The sequence below is a fragment of the Carcharodon carcharias genome, chromosome 17 (assembly GCF_017639515.1).
Source record: "Carcharodon carcharias isolate sCarCar2 chromosome 17, sCarCar2.pri, whole genome shotgun sequence".
NCBI classification, from domain to species: Eukaryota; Metazoa; Chordata; class Chondrichthyes; order Lamniformes; family Lamnidae; genus Carcharodon; species Carcharodon carcharias.
In genome coordinates this window covers 94,701,881-94,719,483 of record NC_054483.1, presented here as the reverse complement: position 1 = coordinate 94,719,483, position 17,603 = coordinate 94,701,881, and the positions used below count along the sequence as shown (strand labels likewise).

The window sequence follows — 17,603 nt, the reverse complement described above, 5'->3', positions numbered from 1 at the left end:
TTGACTTGAAGACTCAAACATGCATTTCTTACATTTAACACAAAGTTAGCATGCAGGTGCGGTAAGGAATTAAGAAGGCAAATGGAATGTTGGCCTTTATTGTAAGGGGATTGGACTACAAGAATAAAGCGTTGCTGCGATTGTACAGGGTTTTGGTGAGCAGCAGAAGTTCACTAAATTGGTCCTTGGGATGAGGAAGTCGTCCTATGATGAGAAGCTAAATGTATTGGGCTTACATTCTCTGGAGTTAAGAATGAGAGGCAATCTCATTGAAACCACAAAATTTTGAATGGACTTTTAGGGTTGATGTTGGGAGATTGTTCCCTCTGGTTGGGGTGTCTAAAACACGGGAGCACAGTCTCAGGATAAGGGGCTGATCATTTAGGACTGAGATGAGGAGAAATTACTTGTCAAAAGGCTGTGAATCTTTGTAATTCTCTACCCAGATGGATGTGGATGCTCCATCACTGAACATATTTAAAACTGGGATACACAGAGTTTTGGCCTCTCGGGAAATGAGGGAAGATGGGGAGCAGACGGGAAAATGGAGTTGGAGTTGAAGCCCAAGAACAGCCATTAGGCTCGACTGGCCATATGGTCTACTCCTGCTCCTATTTCTTGTGTTTTCTTAATCATTTGTAGGGTATGAGCATTACTGGTAAAGCGGCATTTAATATTCATTCCTTGTCCTCTGGAAAGGTCAGGATGAGCCTTCTCTTGAGTCACTGGTGGTGACGATACATCAGAACTAGGCTTACTAGGCTACTTCAGAGGATACCTAAGAGTTAACCATATTGGCGTGGGGCCAGAGGTACAGATAGGCCTGACTGGATAAGGTCAACAAATTTCACTCCCTTAAAGACCATAGTGAAATAGTTAGATGCTTGTGGCATCTGACAGCTTCATGGTCTTCACTCTGCAAGTGCTGTCACGCTCTCCTTTAAATCTGCCATCATCACCCCTTTCCTCAAAAAAACAATCCATGAGCCTACTGCCCTTGCAAACTGCTACCCCATTTCCAACTTCTTTTTCCTCTCCAAGGTCCTTAAATGAATTGCTTCCCAAATCGATGCCCATCTTTCCCTGAACTCCATGCCTGGACCCCCCAATCATGTTTCTGTCCCCTGCCACAGTACCACACTGAAATAACACAAATATCAAAGTCACAAGTAATATTCTATGATTAGTGTTTGGTTCCCAGGTGGGAGACCCTGTTGGAACAGGTGTCTGTTGCCTCAAAAGAATTTCTGAAGAAACAGTTTTCCTTTAGCATTCATGGAACAAATGGCACATTCCTTCATTGCCAGGTTTCAAAATGATACAGATACTAGACATAGTTGTCAATACAATGAAGTATTAAAGACAATCAGAATGAGGATGACAGCACTTTTAGAAGAGCTAGCTATTACAGCAGAATACAGAATTGGAATAGTAATAATCGGCAAATAAATCCCAGGAATGTCCAAGGAGCAGTTAATAGGTGCATCAGGTGTGATTTGAAGTACCACTATGCAGTGAACTGACCAAAGCAAAGAGGCAAGGACCTCGAAATGACATTTAAACGGATTTCTGAGGAAAAGGGTGAAGGTGATGGTGAATTCGAACAAATTATACTGGTCACAAATAGTTTAGTCCTGTGATGAATGTGCTGGTCGCAGAATCTTACCTGTGAAGTGTTGGATAGTACTTGCACTTCAACAATATGCAGACCAGATTGATTAAAATGTTATGTTGATTCACTAAGTAGTCAGGATCAATGCAAGCGTAAGGAATACAAAAGGACTACTTGCTTTAGGTTTAGTGATGACAACACATTGAGGTCACTAAGTCGTAATTCCATGTAAAACAGCTAGAGTAAAGGTAGTTTATCTCACTAAACTATGAAAATGGCACAAATTAAAATTGAAATGGAGGATATGGCAATTATTTTTGGAAGGTCAGTGGATCTGAAGTTTATTCAGTCAGGATGTTGACAAAACCTGATGTTTCTTGTCAGAGTGTCAGATGAGTATTAGTCGCATCAGTTGATAAGAATGAGAGAAAGAAGCAAATTGTCTTAAAGTTACATAGATAATTTGCTCACCCTATTTGTCAAAAGTTAGAAATCTTGCCCAAGGAAGAAGAACAGCACGAGGCTAATAGAAGAGATTATTGAGAAGTGCGATTAACAAGAAGTTGCATAAATTTTTTATCTGATGAACCAGTCTGCAATTTCACAAATGTCCTGGGAGGCATGGGTGGTTCATGCAAAGAGTTCACTCATGATGGTTGGCACTCATATCAATTGGTCTATGGGCAAAATCCTTCTGTGCTCTGTGATAGTCCACCTGCTCTAGAAGATACTACAATTGTTTCTATTTTTTCTGCACATTTGAATGCATTACATGCAGGGGGACATGTTTTTGTCATAACTGAGGAATTCAAAGAACATGGAGGCATCATAAAAGACCATCTGATACAGGATTTAATTCAGGAGATTAGGTATACTTATAAAAAAGAGGGGGGTCATAGGGAATGGAAAGGCCTTGGTAAGGTAATAAGTTGTGATAGTAAGACAGTTCTTACCAAACATAGCAATGAAACTGTTAAGGTTCATTCCTCACAATCAATTATTATGAACCGCAAAATGTCAGACTCTGAACAGTCGATAGAAGTAAATGAGGCACCTTATACCTCACATGCTCAATTGTTTTGTGATGAAGGTCCTGAGGAACAGAATAAGGTACATTAAAGGTTGAAGAGTGGCAATGTGAATGATCACGTGACATGACAGTGCTATCACTTCCAAAGGCCAATTGCCCAGAGTGGATAATAATAACGTGCTCCAGAGGCATCACGTGAATGGAGGGATGTGACAATTGTGGGATGTGCAGGAAAAACTATTGGCAAATTTAAATTTTGGTTGATTGTTTGGGATGATGGCCAAGAAGCAAGATCCACAGAATGGCAGAATGGGGTGGAGAGTAAGAAAGTGCAGTGCAAGTACTGACAATCTGAAGTGACTCTTGCATCACAAAACAATCATATGCTGGAGAAAAAGCCCCCAATAAGGCAAGAGGGAGATTGTGCAGTGGTAGACATAACATAACAGTGTAAGTATAGGCCTAGACAATGAAATAAAGGCCTCAGAACAATACTAAAAGCAGAACTCCTCTTCATGACCATGAAGTTTTGGTAGCTGCCAGTTAACTTGGGCATAAACTAATAAGAAAGAAAAAAACAAAGGGAATTGGATAGTTGGAGAGAGTTCAGACTTTATTCGGAGGTACCTAATATGGGTCAGTTTTGTCACATAGGTGGATTTGTACTGAAAGTATCCTTAGAAATGGGACTTATTAGGCTAAAGCAAGGCTAGTTGCTGAGGTTTTGAACAGCAAGTGTGATATGGGTGCTACAGGACTCTCCCATAACTGGAAAAGTAAACTTGAATATCTTTTTAGCTGTTTTAGCCACATATTCAGCAGTGTAGATCAGTTGACCTTTAAGCCATGTTTCTGCAGTGCAGCACTAAGCATTTCTGAAGTACCCAAAGTGGCAGCAGATGCAGGAAGAAAACTATGGAACTTAAATGTGCCTGCATTCTTAATGATGCTTCGAGGGTGTGGTATTTTTTGATGAGATTTTACTGAAAATTGGCTGTTTTCAGATAAATGTAGATCACAAAATGTTTTACTGGTATCATAAAGGAATCCTTTCAGGCATCTTCATGATGCATGTTGATGGCTTCTTCTTCTTCTGGGATGGTACAGCAGAATTTGGAGAAAGGTTATTAATTGGATTACTGTAGAATTTAATACTGGGAGTAGGCTTGTGGAGCTTTTAAATATATAGTTTGGGTGTTAAGCAAAATACGTCTGGGATAACTTTCAATCAACAATCCTACTTAAGAATTTGTTACTCTCATCCCAATTAATCGTACCAGGTCATCACAAAAAGATGTTGTTGCATCTATAGAGGAGACAGAACAATTGCAAAGCTTGACTTGCTGGTTGAGCATCAAGACTCTAGTTTTAATGGGCTGATATGAGACAAGATGCTAGTTTTGATATGTTGAAGCTAAGTATTACGATGAGAGATCCTAAAGTTGAGAATGGTTTCAGGGCACATAAGACATTAAAATATTAAATCTGGAGAAATGTGTGCTCAAGTTCCCATCCTTGAATTTATTCATTTTTAGCGAAGCTTCACATGCTCGCCTTCCTGATGGGTATTCCAGTGCAGCTGGTTTCATATCTTTTATTGCTGAAAATGTTGTGCTCAGGAAGCTAAGGAAATAAAAGATGGGCAGGATATTGAGGTCAGTGAGCAGGGGGCAGGGTCCGCATGCCAAAGTGTAAAATGACGCAGGATGACATCGGGAGGAACTCCTGACGTCACCCCGCGTCATTTCAATTTTCAGGTCAGTGGGGGTGCAACCGAATCAGTTGCGCTGGGCCGACTTGTCAACGGCCAATTGAGGCCATTTCAAAAGTAATTGAACTCGTTAAACGACCTGCCCGTCCAACCTTAAGGGTGGTGGGCAGGCCGGGAGCCCTAGCGGGCCTCAGTAAAAGCATGAATCCTCATTCACGGGCAGGATGAGGTTTCATGTAGGTTTTTAAAAATGTAATAAAAGTTTAATTAAAGGTGATGGACATGTCAGGGAAATTTTATTTTTCTATATTTAACATTTTTGAATTTGGCAGCATTTAGCCTCAGGGAGATGAGTGCGCTCTTTTGCAAGCATGCTTAGGGAATCCCCCCCGCCTGCACAGAGAGCGCATAGTCCTTCCTGGTGGATGTCACGCTGGGCGGGCCGTAATTGGCCCGCCCACATAAAATGGCAGTGCGCCCCCCAATCAGGGGCGCCAATCGGAGGCGCGCCTGCACACGCCCGCTCCTGAACTCCCCCCCACACCCTGCTGATGGAGGGAAAATTCTGCCCATTGTTATTTTGGCTGCTGAAACATTAGCTCTTGTAGATCAGTGGATATGGGATTCTATAGCAAATATGTTAAGTGATATTCTGTACAATGAATGGAATGAAGATAGTATGCTCATTGAATGTCATGCAGATAATGATGTGGGATAATGTATTCTCTACGAAAACGGCGAATGAGAAAAGATTACAGATTGACCTTGATGCCTTGAAGTAAATGCTGGAGAGAAAATAAATCTCTAAAAATACATGGGTGGATGCAAGTCTAATTGTTTTACAAAAGGTAATGCTTGTACAAAGGAACCGTTAGGGATTCTAGAGGAGGGGCATCTCACAATGAAATGCTTTGTGCAGAATATGAAAGTTTTTAAAATTTTGTTTGTTTTGACATTTTGATTGTACTTATAAATTCTAATTTCAATTTAGAGACAAGGGAATCTTAATTGAAAATTAAGTGCGATTAATTGTAGGCAGGCGGGTATTAACTGGATTCACTTGTGCCCCTATAATAGACACTGGCTTAAACTGTGCTTGTGCGGATGGAAGGTGCTTGCCTGTAACCTGTAACTGTATAAATAAATGCCTATAAAAGTGTGTAAAGGTTGGTTCCAGTTATATCCTTCACCAACTGGTTTTAAAACTGGATGGACAGAAATTTCCTCTGATTAAATATTGTGAAGACTGAAGCCATTGCCTTTCTCCCATGCTCCAAACACCATTCCCCAGCTTTCTCTGATAACTGGCTGAGACTAAACCAGGCCATGCACAACCATGGGTTTCAATCTGACAACAAGATAAGCTTTCAATCACATGTCTGCACCATCACCAAGACTGCCTTTTTCCACCTCTGTGCCATGCCCTATTTCATGCCTACCTCATCTCCTCATCCATGCCTTTAATACCTCTAGACTTGAGTATTCCAATGCACTTCTGACTTGCCTCCCACATTCTTCCCTCTGAAAATTGGAGATCATTCAAAACTCTGCTGCTTATGTCCATACTTGTACCAGTTCAACTATCGCCCTGTGCTTGAGGACCTACGTTGATTCCTGGTCAAGCAATGCTTTGATTTTAAAATTCTCACCTTTGTTTTCAAATCCCACAATGGCCTTGCCCCTCACCACCTCTGTAACTTCTTCCAGACCCACAACTCTTGAGAGATATCTTCACTCATCTAATTCTGACCTCCTGAGCATCCCCAATTTTAATCGGTCCACCATTGGTGACTGTGCCTTCAGCTGTGTAGCCCTAAGCTCTGGAATTTCCTCCCAAACCCCTCTGAAGCTTGACCTCTCTTTCTTCCTTTAAGATGCTCCTTAAAACTTACATCTTTGCCAAAGTTTCGGCCATCTTCTCTAATATCTCCTATTGTGGCTCGGTGTCTAATTTTGCCTTATAAATCGCTTATGTGCAGTGCCTTGGGATGTTTTATGACATTAAAAGGCACTATATAAATATAAGTTGCTGTTGGTGGGTAGTAACTGGTGGGTATAAGCTTTACAGAAAGCATATTTTCTTACACGGTTAGGGCTTCTAGCTTAAACTCAAATTCTCAAATGTGGTTGAATTGTTAATGCAGGCCTCTGGGTTTGTAGTCCAGTAATATAGACATCCCAAGTATCTTCCATACCATGCAATTCCAAACAAAACCTCCCTCCTGGAAATAAAGAATGATAGAAGAGCAGAGAAAAAGCAACAGCTATAAAAAGAGAAACACAGGTGTACAGAAGAGAACAAGAGAAATGGCAACAGTGGGGAGAAGAGGCAGACATACAAACCCATGTCCTGCTCCAGGACTTGAGCACAAAAACCAAGGCCATATTTTCGGAGATTTGTATTCTGGATGAGATGTTAAACTGAGGCCCCCTCTTCCCTCTCAGGTGGGCATAAAAGATCCCAAGGCATGATTTTGAAGAAAAGAACATTTATCCCGTTTCCTTAACAATACTTCTCCCAATCAATATCACAAAACATTATCTGATGATCATCACATTTGTCGTTTATTGCCATGCACAAACTGGCTGCCACATTTCCTGCATTACAACAGTGAATTAAGCTTCAAAAAGCATTTCATACATTTGTTTTCTGTATCCATTATTACACACAGCATGGCCAAACATATCTTTCTGACATCTTTAAGTGATAATTTAGTACGCCTGAAAATAGATACTAACAGTTAGTGTTAAGTGACCTCAGCAACAGATACAACAGTATAGTAACCTAAATTCATTAAATAAGAGATGTCACCTGAAGGCTGCGCTATACTAACCCAAGAATAAATGAACCTGTGGTTGTATAGTGCCTTTAATATCCCCTCAGAAAGCACTTCACAACTTCACAGTTAATGAATTAGGTTTTGGAGTGCAGTCACTATAACATGGGCAGGTACCAGAGGAATTTTGCACACAAAAATCACCCCCCCCCCCCCAACGTCCCCCTGCCGAACCCCCAAAAGAAAAGCCAGTGAGAAAAATGACAAGTTGATTTATTTCGGTGGCATTTTGTTTTATTTTGAGGAATAAATGTCGGCCAAGATAACTCCTTCAAATAATATCATGAGATTGTTTTCCATCCACCTGAAGAAGCAGGCAGGGCATTTGACACAACCTAATCTTTAACAGCTGTATAATAATATAATACACTGAGAAATCATGAAATCATAGTGCATCAAAAAATATTAACAGGAGTATACAAGTCATAGCTACAATGTTTTACCTCTTCTAAAGTGCTGTCTCCAATTTTACCTCCACTTTTCCCATGAGCCTTCAATATCTCCCTTAGGCCAGTTCCTGCACCATGACGAACCTGACAGCAAAAATAAATAAATGTAGAGGTAACAAATGATCAAACTTTGTATTTAAAAACATATTACAGATCAGATGCAATGCTATTTGAACAGATTACCTACAAGTTACTAAAATTTAACTGGGCTGGGCAACTGTACTCAAAAGTACAGGCTCCATTGAAAAGGCAAGTAGAGATCTACACTAAAATAAATTAAACTATTCCTCAGATACATGTGAATATTCCAGTCACTGGCATGCCCTTCCATGAAGATGCAATAGCACTTATACAAATCTGCAGCATGCATTTCAAGTTTTATTTCCATGGTTTTAATATTATTTTTCCAACATTCAACTTCAAAGTTGTGCATTTTATACAATGAAGTTGGAAGCTTAGGAATCTGAGGGAAAATTTAAAGGTGCGCCCCTCATGCTTCCCATTTCGTCCTCCCGACATGGGTTTGTTCAGTGTTGAGAGACGATAATTCAGCTTTTGATCTAAGTTCTCGCATGAAATTGACATATGGGTGTTACAGGTGACGAGAGAGGAATGACGGAAAGCTAACAAGAACTTATAACTACACATGTAAATTCTTCAAAAAAAAAACACACAACCTGGACATAAAAATTAGATAATCTTTTCATTTTATTATGTAACGCACAATCCACTAAATCCTTTTCTATTTTAATTTCAAAACATGGTCAGAGGGTAACCCAACATACTGCTCCAGTGTTAATTGTATAAACAAGGGCACCTGTACTTTCACTGACATTACACAACAATCTTGATTTCTCAAGAGGTATATAACTTGTAAACAGCACTTTTTGCAACCATTTTAACATGGTGCACCTGCTTCATCGGGGAATTTATTACTTGTGAATCTCATGGTACCTCTTTCCATAACCACCACAGAAAAAGTATTCTAGGATTCACTATAATTGTGTGTTTGGTGGCCTATATTTGTTTGATAGTTCTATCTTGATTGGTAAGTAATAGTAGCAGCACAGCATTTAGCCTGAATATGTTTATAAATCATATTCATGAATATGTTTATAATATCTTTATAAACAAGAGTCTTCTTACCTCCCATGAAGGGTTGAAAAGGTCGTTACAAAGTTCTTCGCAGAAGCTTTCCAATGGCCATTCATTTGACTAAGTGGAAAAATAGTTTAATATCCAGCACTGAATTTTCCTTTGTATGCTATAATGACTGACAAATTATTAAATGCAATGATTTGTGGAATATCATATCTACCATCTAGTGACCACATTATTTAAAGATAACTATTATCTATCAGTTAATAGATGGTTTTAAAGTTCTCTTTTTTTCTGGTACTTTAAATTAGAGACACAATGTAGAAAACTTTATTCTCTGTTCAGCAAAAATATTAACATCACCTCACTGAATTTTAAACAACGCAAGAATATCCACCTCACCTCATCAAACAAGGAAGAACTGTCAAGTATGTTGTCAATCAACACCTTTGATTCAGTTGCTGGCTGCTCAATTACAACATTCGTAAGTTTCCTGCGCTTTTCCTCTGGCTCCCCATCAACATTATCATTGCTATAAGACATAAGTTAGCAAAGCTATTTTTAAAACTACATTCTCTCAATTTCATGAATTAGGCATGAACCATTAGTTTTGGATTTATTTATTTACAGCTAAATTCAGTTAAGGCAAGCAACTGTATTTTCAGCAGCACAAAATCTTTTCTGGGCTATCCTTGCCATATTTTTAAACTAAAACAACACAAAAATCCTACAGCAAAAGAAGCTGGAAAATATATTCATGAAATTACATTTTAATACAAAATAAATGGAAATGTTCAATGAGTGGGTACAATTTTCACTAAAACTATCTTGAGGCTGATTAGGTCGATAATTAAACCATGCCTGCTAAATATAAGGGTCAGAATTTTCTCCTAGTCAGGGAGTGGTGGGGGGGGATTTCAGGAGCGGGCGCATGGAGGCGCACCCCTGATAGGCACCCCCAATTGGGGGCGCGCTGCCATTTTACGCAGGCTAAGTGCTGCCTCAGGGAGATCGGCGCCAATTTCAAAAATGTTAAAAACAGAAAAATAAAATTTCCCTGACATGTCCCCTCATGTGACACACGAGTTGGGACATGTCTATCACTTTTAGTTAAATTTTCATTAAATTTTTAAAAACCTACATGAAACTTCATCCCGTCCATGGATGAGGTTTCATGCTTTCTCTGAATCCCGCCAGGGCTCCCGGCCTGCTTGCCAACCTTAAGGTTGGACGGGCAGGTCCTCTAACGAGTTCAATTACTTTGGCCATTGACAATTCGGTGGGTGCACAGCTGATTCAGCTGAGCCCCCGCCGACCTGAAAATTGAAATGATACGGTGTGACGTCGGAAGTTCCACCCAACGTCATCCCACGTCATTTTACGTGTCAGTGAGCGGGCCCTGCCCAAGGAAATATTACTTGCATAATTATTCAACAGAATTCTGAAATGCAACATAGTATCCTGTGTGGGAGTTATGTAAAGCTAACAAGTTATTCTTAATTATGCAATAAGATCAAGTAAGTGGTTGCCATGTTGCCCATCTTTGAAAAGTAATTATAGATAAATTGAGCTGAACTTTGTGGTAGTAACATCGTTACTCTTCTGAAACTGACAGCAACTTTTGGAATCTACATATGGACAATTAATTTCAGGAATTCAGAAACTGCTATCAATGAGTCTATGCTTCTCCATAGGGTGGACTGTTGAGTCTCTCATACTGCAATCAAGTAGGAATCATTGAAGTGATGAGAACTTCCACTTCTACACTAGAAGTCTCGCTGTAAGCCACTTGAAAAAGTTATATTTTGTTTAATGTGGTACAACTACATTTTAAATGACATACTAAGTTCATAATTACTACCAAGCAACTTCACTGGCCCTGAAAGACTAATTTTACATTTGTGGAATGAAAATTTCTCCATTATGATAAAAAAATCTACATTAAAGATATTTTTTAATTTATATTTTAGCTTCTATCTTAATTCCATGTGTTTGTCCCAAGGATTTAATCGCTACAGGTAAATTTTAAATTAAAGATGGATAAAGGTAAAGGATAATCAGTGGTTTTTACTTCTTGGCTTGTTGTCTGAGAGAATATTTCAATGCGTTTGGCTGCTTGCTCGTTTGATGACATCACTGTTGCTGGATGCCTAGAGATCCCCTTGACTTGACACCAGGTTTGCTATTTTCGCCAGCTCAAATGGGATGCAAACACCAAACGCAGTCCCTTGCCCTCCCTATTCAGCATTTTACGTCAATTTGACATTTAATTCAAATTTTATAAAGCATATAAAAAAAAGGTGTTTTACTAAAACTTAATAACTGAGAATTCTAAAATAAAATTTAGTTAGCAGAAGAGGATATAAACTTTAAACCTGAAACTATAATTAGTGATCTAAAACAGGGTCTATGGCGTCATTGTTCACTTCTAACTCAATGAAATTTAGCACAATTTAGGACATAGAAGCAAGCATAAGATTGCTCATACCATTTTTCATTGTTTGCATTTCCTTCCACTGTGTCTCTGGATCGCTGTTTAGCGAACAGCTTAGCCATCCTCTTTGCTTTATTCTTCTGCCGACTGCTCATACCAGGCTGAAATTCAGCTTCGATCAGATCAGCTGCCTGAACCAGCTTAAAAAAATTATATATATTAACCAGCTCAACTCATGGTTACAATATGCACAGCTTACAAACAAGCTTTATATTTAACAGATACTTCAGAAGCTTATTGGCTTTTATTTTGTATTAAAAAAATACTCTGATTTTGAAGATTGGCAGACCGCAGGTATAATCTCAATAGTAAACATGAGGTCTTTTAAATAAAGGAAAAAAAGAACAATACGATTACATTGTCACGAGTGTTAAATTATTATCTTTAAATATTCAACCTGTTTTACCCCATTGGGTCAAGTAAGCTATAAAAAATGAAAGAGGTCTGGATTTAAAATTAACAAATTTGTATTTTTAGTTGATCGGAAACAGCTGCAGAAATTAAAAGCTCCCCTAATGGTTCACTGTCTGATGCACAACTAAGCTAGAAAGTTTCCAGTTTTAATCTTGACCATTGTAAAATTGGCCTCTCTTGTTTAGGGCAGTGGTAGATAGGCTATTATTGAGTGAGGGAGAAAAGCAATATCAATCAGGCATCCAGGTTTATGACTGCTACCCAGTAACGATAAGTCTGACTGGAAAGTGTGCAAATATAGGTGTTGAATAGGAACAGGTCTGGCTGCTACTTTTCCCAGAGCTGAATAGCAATTTGACCCAAAGTTTCAATTCATAAACAGCTACTATGAGTGAATAATGATACTGTTATTCTGTACTTACTTTTTTTTTTACAAAGTTTCTAAAATACTACACTCCAGGAGTAAGTAAAGAACTCAAAATGAGAGTAAAGACTTAAGTTATTGCTAACTTGCATTTATTTACCCATAGAGGCCTCTAACATTAAGTAATGCATACAGTATAGATTATATCATGCAGCTTGCCCTCTAAGTACTTTCAAAGTTTGCTTCTTCAAAAATATAGGTGGCTGCAATAGTGAATGCAATTTGTAATGACCACTTACTTAGCTTCAATTCCACCACCGAGTGACACTTTTAACAATTTTATATTAGTTCAGATTTACTCCCTACAGCAGTGGTCTTACTAAAATTGCAGAATCCAAATTCCATCACATTTGTGTAGAGCAGAGCAGGTTTGGCTAGATAGAGCTATAATATAATTTCTGGCAATTAGTGTTATGGTTCAATCTGAAGGATATATCCAAAATAATAGATTATCCCAACTTAACGTGACATCAAAATATAACAATACACAAAGCATTTTTGGGCAAATGGTAAACATATTTGTACCTCGGGACAATCTCAAAGTGACCACTGAGGGAATCAGTATTTCTCTCCACAGGAGGGGGAGAGTTGCCCCAACTATCCATATCAATCTCCTTGCAACAGATCATGGCAGCACTGATAAACATTTTGAACAACTTTGTACTTGGTCTGGTAAAGGAGAAACATAATCTTCATTCTTGTAAGAAAAATACCTCTCTCTAATCTGGTGTCCCATGACTCAAGGATAATTTGTAACTAAGAAGTTAACAGACCCTGAATGTTGATGCTAAAGCACTTTCAATTAAAAAATATAACCCACTGGGAGTCTCATAATTGAAAGTGAAAAGGCAAGAATCCATTTAAAACAGTGTGTCTGTGACACCCATACAGGCAAGATATTCTTTCTTGTACTTCATAGCACCAAAGCTTTTTGGACTCATGGCATAATAAATAGTCTTCAAAGGATGGGCATTCACAGTTGCACTTATATTGAATCAAAATCAATTATGTTATGTGGTACAGTATCCAAAACTCCTGCAGAAATGGTTGTAAATGGAGGCTTCCACTAGCATTAAAAGGATAATCTGAACATTGTGACTGAGGATGTGCACAATGATCAACTCGGAATATTGGGTTTGCTGTCACCAGCAAGCATTTTATGAAAACTCTGGGTGCAGAAGCCACAAATGCATTACACATTATTCCTACAGCATGTCATTTGAAAGCAACTTTAATTGAAAAGTAAGTTCCAAAATCTTAATTCACCAGGAGTTTTAATCTTAATCTACAAGTATGCAGTTTATGTTGGAAAACATCATTGATAAAATACTGCGGATGCTGGAAATCTGAAACAATAACAGAAAATGCTGGAAAAACTCAGCAGGTCTAGCAGCATCTGTGGAGAGAGAAACAGAGTTAACGTTCTGAGTCCGTATGACCCTTCTTCAGAGCTCTGAAGAAGGGTCATACGGATTCATAACTTTAACTCTGTTTCTCTCTCTACAGATGCTGCTAGATGTGCTGAGTTTTTCCAGCATTTTCTGCTTGTTTGAAAATGCCATTGATGTTTCTAGAGTTTCCTATCTTTCCCAAAAAAGAAATTTCTCTATTTATGAACCAATTACAGAAGTTAGTTTGAGCAATTACCCATTTATATCAAATCTATAAATTAAATGAATGAATGCAAGAACAGATAATGGACACTATAATAGTAAACTTCTGATTTTTATTGTTTCAGAAACATTTATAAAACCTATTCCAACTGAAGCACAGAAAATATCTAGCACATAGTCACAATTTATCTTAGCAATCAAGTCACAAACTGACTGTTGCTCCATGTCTAGATAGTCTAATACGCCCACCTAAAATATAGATCAATTGGATCAATGATACACCTGCTAAGTTCTGACCATCTAGCTTTGGGTAAACAATTCTTAAAGGAATTAGCACAAGGGGAAAAAAAGGCAAATGCGAATCTATCTAATCAATCCTTGAAACTAATTCAGTCATTTGGAGAATATTTTTCAGAAGGTTCACAAGAACGAAATGAGCACAGTACTGCAATGATGTTTTTCAGCGCAGAACTGAAGGCTGCATAATATAAACCTTTATCACAGTGGTGGAATACCGATTTGATTTTGCTTTCTCAATTTTCCATGCTAGTTTTAGAACGTACCAAATAGGATCAGTTGCTGCCACACTGAGCAAGGAAGATGGAAAGTTGAGTCATTTAGGTATCTGATCAGAAGTGCAGCAGTCAAGGTAAAACTAAGGAGATGTTCTCAAAGTATGAAGACACATAGGATCAGGACTAGGTCCTAAAACTAGACCAGAGTCTACAATAATGCTACAGTTTATAAAAAGGTTGTACAGCAATATCCAAATTTGCAACATTTAAATTATCAGATCACTTATTGTGTTTACAGCAAGTCAGAATATATAGTTCTTATGATGACAGGTGCTTCCACTGCATAATGTAGGATTGTATCTATAAAATTAGCAGAAATTAAAGAAGTTCAATACAGCACAAATAAAAAACGGTAGAAACAAATCAAAAGATTGCTCTAGTTTGGATGGTTCCATTTTAAGTTGCATGGCCACGCAGTAACCAGAATGTACCCCACAGGCCTTTTTATGTGACTGTGTGCGTGGAGCTGCGTAAAACAAAAAAAACCTGAAGGGCCTCGAGCACTTAAAATAAATCAGCTTGCACACTGCAAAAACGTTAGAAAGGTTGGGTGTGTCCAAAGGCTCGCAAGACTTCCCAACTTAAATGGGGGGAGGGGGTGGGGTGAAGAGAACATGGCTCAGCAAATCTCAGACTTTGGAAATGGCCAAGCCTGATTTTTAAACACTGCTAGGGCAACTGTATTGTTAAAAATAATTGATTTAGTTGTGAATTATGTAATATCAATTTCTGGTAGAAGTTTCATTACCATATCTTACAGGTACTGAGAAAATAAGATGACAGCTGAAAGCAATTCACAATATCCAGTGGGGTTCCACAGGGATCGATGTTGGGTCCCTTGTTGTTTGTGGTATATATATATATAAATGATTTAGACTTGAATGTAGGAGGGTTGATCAGTAATTTCGCGGATGACACGAAAATTGGTGGGGTGGTATCTAGTGAGGAGGATAGCCTTCAATTACAGGAGGATGTAGACGGATTGGTCAGATAGGCTGATCAGTGGCAAATGGAATTTAACCCGGATAAGTGTGAGGTGATGTACTTGGGCAGGACAAACAAGGCACAGGAATGCACGATGTATGGTAGGACCCTGGGAAGTACCGAGGATCAGAGGGACCTTGGTGTGCATGTCCACAAGTCTCTTAAGGTAGCGGGACAGGTAGATAAGATTGTTAAAGAAGGCATATTGGATACTTGCTTTTATTAGCTGAGGCATAGAATATAAGAGCAGGGAGGTTATGCTGGAGCTGTATAAAACACTGAACAAAAACAGAAATAGAAACTTAGTTCTGTTGAAGGGTCACGAGGACTCGAAATGTCAACTTTGCTCTTCTCCACCGATGCTGCCAGACCTGCTAAGTTTTTCCAGGTATTTCTGTTTTGGATTTCCAGCATCCGCAGTTTTTTGTTCTTATCTCTGTGTATAAAACGCTGGTTAGGCCACAGCTAGAGTATTCTATGCAGTTCTGGAATCTGCATTATAGGAAGGATGTGATTGCATTAGAGAGAGAGTGCAGAGGAGATTTACCAGGATGTTGACTAGTTTGCAGAGTTTTAGTTATGAGGAGAAATTGGATACACTGGGGTTATTTTCCCTGGAGCAGAGGAGATTAAAGGGGTACATAATTGAAGTGTATAAAATTATGAGGGGCATAAATAGGGTAGACAGGAAGGAAGTTTTCCCTTGGTGAAGGGATCAATAACCAGGGAGCATAGATTTAAGGTAAGGGGCAGGAGGTTTAAAGGGGATGTGAAGAAGAATTTTTTCACCCAGAGGGTGGTAGGAATCTGGAACTCACTGCCTGAAAGGGTGGTAGAGGCAGAAACCCTTATAACATTTAAGAGGTATTTGGATGTGCACTTGTGATGCCATGGCATACAAGGCTATGGGCCTAGTGCTGGAAAATGGGATTAGAATAGTTAGATACTTGTTTGACTATCGCAGACTCGATAGGCCTCTACGACTCGATTTTAATTGGCTCAAACAGAAAAATACAGCAGATTATGGAAATCTTAAAATAATACAAAAAATTCTGGAATCTGTCAACATGTTAGGCTGCAAAGTGGAGCCAACAGACAAGTCAATGTTCTTGCTGTAGACTTTTTGTCAGAGCTCATGAACTGTTGACACCTGAAACATTGACTCTCATTATTCCACTTGCTAATTTGTTTACTAGTTCTTAATTTCTAATTATCCATTGGTAGTTTTCTTACCGACTAGTTGAACATGCATTGGCAGTTTACCTGCCAGCTAGTAATAGCTGAGGTAATCATCAATTTGTTGCTATTTACAAATATTTGAACCATCATGTGATGGACACTTGTCATTAAACACTTTCAAATGGGGAGTACATTTTCCCCATGTAATTCAGAGGCTCCTGCAAGTCCTGACTCAAGACAAAAGCTGCATATTTATTTTGAAGACGGATTCAAACTTAACACTTGCAAAGGGATTTCCTAGGTTTATTTGGTTCAAATGCCAAAATATAGGTACAGAAAGAGACAGATTAGAAGTACTCATTTAGTTTCTGAATAAGAGCTGTTAGGCAGACCTTAATACCTGCCCCTGAGGCGGTGGTGTTGATAGGGGGGCATTTAATCAGGCGGCAGGGTGGTGGATGAGGATCCAACCACCTTCCTGCCCCCATCCTAATTAAGCCCATATTAACCAAGTAGCAGGCAGGGGACTCTCAAGCAGGGAACATGACAAGAAAACCCATATGGGGTTGTTGTGGACTTTCAGGGATGCCTTGTTCAAAAGCACTCAGTGCCTGATCGTGGGATCTGGTCTGTTTGGTCTGACTTGTCAGTTGGTTCCACTTTGCAGCCTAACATGTTAACAGATTCCAGAATTTTCTGTGTTGTTTTAGATTTCCATAATCTGCTGTATTTTTCTGTTTGAACCAATTAAAATAGAGTCATAGAGGTCTATAACACAGAAAAAGGCCTGATCATGGGATCTGGTGTCGGGAAGAGGAGCCTGCTGAGAGTCACGCCCCTGCTCTTGCAGCTGACATCCCCCTCCCTGCCCCCACCCCCCCCGTAACCACTGCCCCATGACACCCCGCCATCACTCACCTGTGGCCTGAGATACAGCGACAATCATAGGCTTCAGGCGGGTGTTGTAACAGCAGTAGTCACCACTTCCCCCGTGACTGGCCAGCAGCTTTCGGCTTCTGCCCCAAGGGCCAGGATCCTTGATCCCGGGGAGGGCCCACAATTGTATAGTTAAGTGCTCAAGTGGCACTTAATTCAGGGGCCTTCCCCAAAAGAGGTGATGGAGGGCTCTTGCTAGCTCTCCAGCAATCAGGGAAGACTCCCGTTGCTTCCATTAAATAGTACC

At 39.3% G+C, this 17,603-nt stretch overlaps 1 protein-coding gene across 4 annotated transcripts in view; it reads right to left on the bottom strand.

The window, feature by feature from the left end:
- The window catches only part of btaf1 (BTAF1 RNA polymerase II, B-TFIID transcription factor-associated), a 116,645-nt gene that overhangs the window by 61,295 nt on the left and 37,747 nt on the right, over positions 1–17,603 (bottom strand). For 3 of the 4 annotated variants that reach the window (XM_041209779.1, XM_041209781.1, XM_041209780.1), the window contains exons 6-9: positions 11,226–11,371; positions 9,140–9,269; positions 8,786–8,854; positions 7,634–7,723 (exon numbers count right to left, since the gene is read on the bottom strand). In XM_041209779.1, the coding sequence (XP_041065713.1) occupies positions 7,634–7,723; positions 8,786–8,854; positions 9,140–9,269; positions 11,226–11,371 (435 nt within the window). Of the gene's footprint in view, positions 1–7,633; positions 7,724–8,785; positions 8,855–9,139; positions 9,270–11,225; positions 11,372–12,594; positions 12,706–17,603 lie in introns of those variants that run through there. The other variant, XM_041209782.1, reaches the window with a different exon arrangement.